The sequence below is a fragment of the Penaeus monodon genome, chromosome 40 (assembly GCF_015228065.2).
Source record: "Penaeus monodon isolate SGIC_2016 chromosome 40, NSTDA_Pmon_1, whole genome shotgun sequence".
Lineage (NCBI taxonomy): Eukaryota > Metazoa > Arthropoda > Malacostraca > Decapoda > Penaeidae > Penaeus > Penaeus monodon.
In genome coordinates, this window is record NC_051425.1 from 27,179,416 (window position 1) to 27,184,733 (window position 5,318).

Sequence of the window (5,318 nt, forward strand, 5' to 3'; positions counted from 1 at the left end):
GAAGAAGTGGTGTGGAGTGAGATAGTACTGCGGGGAGGAGGCCAATGAAGATGAAGAGTAGTAAAAAGAAATGAATGGGTAGAAAATGAAGAAGACTGTACAAGAAGAGATGGAGTGGTGGGTGCTGAGAGAGAGGAAGGGATGCATTCTGGCCTGGGTGGATGATTCAGAATGGATCACGTTGACTAAAAGCATCAAGGAAGGAGTATCAGTGGTCGGAATTGTGATCAAAGGAGAGCCAGGGTTCGGGAAACCAGATGACTCAATTTTAAAGAGGCTAGTCGATGAAGAGGCAAGCCTCAGCACCCCTAATAAGGGTAAAAATATTCATTATTGTCTGAAATATGTAAGGAAGAGAAACGGTCTATCCCTCATGGTCTCCATAAAGGGTAAGGGCTAGGCAATTAACCAAGGAAAGATAGATAGATATAGATATAGATATACAAATGTTCGGAATGGATGGAAAGTTTAGTGGTAACTCATTTATGTATTATCTGAGTCAATCCGTACTTCTTGGAATATTTGGCAGGTCATGTTGACGTAACAAATTTTGGTATTTTGGGGGATGCAGTGGTATTTTTATTCATGTCCAATGATCAGCAAGTTTCTTTAGTGTGTTCCACATCATGAAATTGACATCTACAACTTTGCTCTAATGATAAAGCATAACAAAATTTATAATTTACAAGTTAAAACCCTGTATTGGCATTCATATATATTTTACTACAAAAGGAAGTAAAAATGGGTGACTGCCTGGCAGATGTAGACAACATAATCAAAAGCATCTTTTTAAAAGTTAGCTCAGATCTCTGGGAAAAATGTTGAACAAAGTAAATGTGTAATGGTACAGCTATCTTTGGGTTTTCCATGTTACAACAAATTTTGGTTTGATATTATCAAAGACAAACTGTGCTATGCAGCTTACTGTATCTTCCTAAATCTGTAGTAAAAGTGTTTCAAAATCTCTTTGTTGAGATATGGTCTTCCTCTCATATGCAAATACTGCAGAATAGTCTTTGAAAATTTCCAAAATTAAAACTAGTATGGAATGGGTAATATTGTGGTCCTCTTTACTGCTGAAAGAGCCGCTTTGTTGAAACCCACTCTGCTGTAATGTTATGAATTATATACAACTGTATATCCTGTCTTCACTAGGAAAAGTAAGAGGACAATATCTAGGGTTATTAGCAGCATATTCAAAGTATTGCAATAGCGTGAGGCTTGGGGGCAAAGCCTCCAGATAAGGAAGTGCGATGTGACATCAAAGGTCATATAGCACTACAATAAAGTATAGTAGCAAAAAGGGTTAATGCATTATTAGGGCAAAGTTGCTGGTTGAACAGTACTAGAGGGTAGTATGGTAGTGAAAAAGGTAGAGAGAGGGAGCTGATGGGGTATAGCATAAGGTAAAGGGTTGTTAGAAGGGGATGGAGTTAAGGGAGAAGGGAGCATTATGATAAAGTATTGTGGAAAAAGGGTATGAGCTAAAGATTAGGGTAAATGGACAAAACAAGGGGATGCAGAAGAGAAGGAAAAAGAAAGGAGAAGAAAAGACCATGCAAAATTATTGAGGCGGCGACTGAGGTTCACTACATTGGACCTCAGTCCCCATCTCCTAAGCCCCCCCACGATCAAATTCTATTCATATTGTTGCACAAATGATAAAAAATCTTCTTGTTTTCTTACATTTACACTTACTCCGACATCCAAACTCACACTCTCACACACACACACACAATTTTTTTTTTTTTTTTCACAAAAACTTTAGTACTCTTGGAAAACATACTTAACAAAAACATTAAAAAAATTAATACAACTTGAAGGATTATGAAATTCTAAGTAATATACTCATGATTTATTCATGTTAAATAGACACAATTATGATTTTCATCATTGAGATACAATATATGGTGCTCACATCTACTTGTGGCTAAGAGGAGATAATCCAAATAACAACAATAACAAAGGTGTTCAAACTGAAAAGATGTCCTTGAAAACAACTGGGAAAGTGCACACTGTAAAATACGTGTAGATCGCAAAAACCGTTTATTGAGTAATCATGCAGGCTACAACTAGTGCGCTTTCTGAGAAAGAATCCCGAAGATATTTGAGTCGTGTTACATATGTATATCTGTGAGTTGCAATTCTAAAGTCTCAGCAGATTTCCTTTAAGCTTAGTAAATATTTAATAAATCAACAAAATACCTGTATTTCAGGCATCAATAAAAATGAGAGAAAAAAAAAATCACATCACATTAAAGATATTTTAGTATTGTTTCTGTTGTTCATAATAATCTTCTCTTGCCTCTTCTTTTCCTCCTTAAATGCCGCTCTATTTATTTTCTTCTCAATGCGTCTTTCCTGTAAAAGTAAAAAGAAATGAGAATAATTTGTACATTATTAGTAATCTCAATAGTTTCTGAAAAACAATAATTTTCAACCTTCTCATAAACATCAAGACCTTTTAAATGATTTTCTAGACAGCAACACATTTCACAAAACAATAAATCTATAGTAGGCAGGCAGGAGTTAAGTTACAATTATAATAACTGAGTTCAAAAACTAATTATAACTTACAAATTAACAGTTTCCCTTTTATTCATCTACATACTGGATGTATAGTTGTTTCAATGGACTACCTTCTAAATATTTAGATGAATTGTACATAATAGATATACCATGCACTGCATACCATATTTCATGAAAAGATATGGAATTTTTTTGTGAAATATGGTACCTGTGCATAATACATCTTTTATGTGTGATTTACCTAAATATATACATTGACAATCCTGAATACGTTCAGAAGTAATGTTCACCTATGATATCTGACTCAATAGCTTTTCCTTTTTTAAATACCTCATCACAGCTTTTAGAATATTTCATGAAAAGAAGGAAAAAGTAAAAAAAAATATATATATTATTATATTATTAACAAGTAACACACTAAAAGCTACAGCTTTCTTTGACAGAAGCTCTGGTATATCATTAGTTCTCGCAACATGAAGCAATTTCCAAATATGAATGAACATTAAAAAAGCTTATTTACAACAAGAAAAGAAAAATTTTCATAGTTTTTTTTTATAACTCTGAGGCAATAAAAAATATATGATTCTCACATTCTAGTACCTGCTTTACCATTTTCTCAAAATTAACTCATCACAAATTTTCTAAATAGAAAAGAAGAAGAAGAAGAAGAAGAAGAAAAAAGAAAGAAAGAAAGAAAAAAAGAAAGAAGAAAGAAAGAAAGAAAGAAGGAAGGAAAGAAAGAAAAGAGAAGGCAATGCAGTCAACTTATTTTTGCTACTTATAAAAATTAGAAAATGGGCATTACGGACTAAGATTAATTTTTACAGCATATATTTCAGGATTTTGATGGGTTAACAGCAAGCCATTACAAACATAAAACTAAACAGCTTAACAAAAAAACAGGAACTCTAGAGCCAACGTACAGAAAATGGCTAAAGAGCAACTGAATACTGGACATCCCAGCAGAGGAACTTACCCTTCGTAACTCTTTAAGTGCTTTTTTCCTAAATCTACGCTCCTCCGGTGTCTCTCCAGCTGGTCTGAATGAGATGGCCGACATGCTTGTGATGAGTGTCTCAGTGTCCAACTGTCCACCATCTGAGATCAAGAAAGTCTTTTCATTAGAAAGGAAAAAAATAACACTAATAAATATCAATGTCAAAACTATCACCTTTTTTCCCAAGACAATAAATTCTTTAGGAACATGTTTCAAAATACTCTGCTTACCTTTCGTAGCCGAGGAATCTAAATCATGCTGTGCCAGAGCCTTTCTTGTCAAACCTCCTGCTTCGTGTTCCACAGGGATGCCAGTACGAGGATTAATGGCAATTTTCTTGCGTCTTGGGGGATCTGTGATGGTGCGGGGATGATTATAGGGGGTTGAATATGTAGACAGAATGGTTTCGCAGTCCCATTTCTTTTTGTGCTCTTCGTCTGATACAATCACCTGTCATAAGAAATAGAATTAATGATTAGTATTAATGATGATAGCAATGATATCTGTGACAGTATTGGTGACTATGAATATGATAATTAAAATGGTGATCGTCTTGATGCCTGATGATGATCATTCATGCCGCACAAATGCAACACTGATGAAAGACATTCACAATTAAGACCCAAAACAAAGATGATAACAAAAATGCAAATACCAACTTATTTATATAGGTAGGCCTGTATTACTTTCATTTATAGATTTGTTGTTATTGTTACTATCACAAAAAAAAATCTTCATTACCAAAAAATACTAAATATACAAACCTCTTCCTTCTCTTTTTTCCCCAAAACCTTTCTGTTGCTGCATATCCTTAATCCTTTTAAAACAATCCTAGTATTTTCTTCATCTGAATCTTCCTTCATCTGCTTACGGGACTGATCCATCACCTGCTTGAAGAGAAGCGACTCCTCGTCAACGTAGCCATCTATGTCTTCACCATCTAGGGCTCCAACCTGTTCATCCTGATATTCTCGCAGGAACTGTAAAAATAAATAACATGTTGGTCACTTGAACCACTTGGCTGTTCCCTCTCTGTGTAAGCTTGCATTATTCATACTATCACACAAAGTGAAGGTATGGTCAGATAATGATGTAAAAATGTAATTCTTAAAAAGACATGTTCTGTCTTTCATGGCTATATGATATATATATATATTCCAAGAATCTAATTCATTCATTCAGCTATTTTCTCTGTTTATTCATTCATTCACATTTATTGATACATCTATTTATCTACTTATTACTTAATTATTTATTTATCTATCTATTCTTATTCTACAATTCTTTTTCTGAACAGTGGGTTTTCCCTACAGTTGGATAAAACCCTACACAGGGGACACATGCACCAAATAATAGGAGGGACAAAGAGCATCAAGTTCACTATCAACCACCTGAAAAAGTGCCTCTTCATTCATAAATCTATTCATGAATGCATAATAATTCTTCTATTTTCTTGTAATCTTTTAAACCCTTTAAACCCTTTTGCCAAAAGACATTTATCTTTGTAAAAGTATTTTCACGAGCAGTGTGACAGCAAAATAAAGCAACCAAAAAAAGGAGGAATCCAAGATCTCTTACAGCAGGAAGCCAAGAAGGAACTGAATCGCAGTAGAACCACCACTTACTTTTTCTTCAAAACATCCATCCAGCTGAGAAAGCAAAATCATTTCTGCGAAGAACTGAGGACGACAGAGAATAGTTCGTAAAGTGAGATTTGGTCTCCTCATCCCTAAAGGTTCGGGGTGGACCTTTCTAGGCTGCACACCTCGTCCCTTTCTTCGTCGTCAATGAA

General features: G+C 34.6%; 1 protein-coding gene across 1 annotated transcript in view; it reads right to left on the reverse strand.

Annotated features, from left to right (window-relative positions):
• Positions 1–1,840: 1,840 nt before the first annotated feature.
• Positions 1,841–5,318, reverse strand: part of LOC119598073 (protein LTV1 homolog) — a 17,911-nt gene continuing 14,433 nt past the window's right edge. Inside the window, 6 exon segments of the mRNA XM_037947703.1 lie at positions 1,841–2,361; positions 3,506–3,627; positions 3,757–3,976; positions 4,291–4,506; positions 5,152–5,187; positions 5,189–5,274. Of these exon segments, the coding sequence (XP_037803631.1) occupies positions 2,251–2,361; positions 3,506–3,627; positions 3,757–3,976; positions 4,291–4,506; positions 5,152–5,187; positions 5,189–5,274 (791 nt within the window). The 3' untranslated portion in view covers positions 1,841–2,250.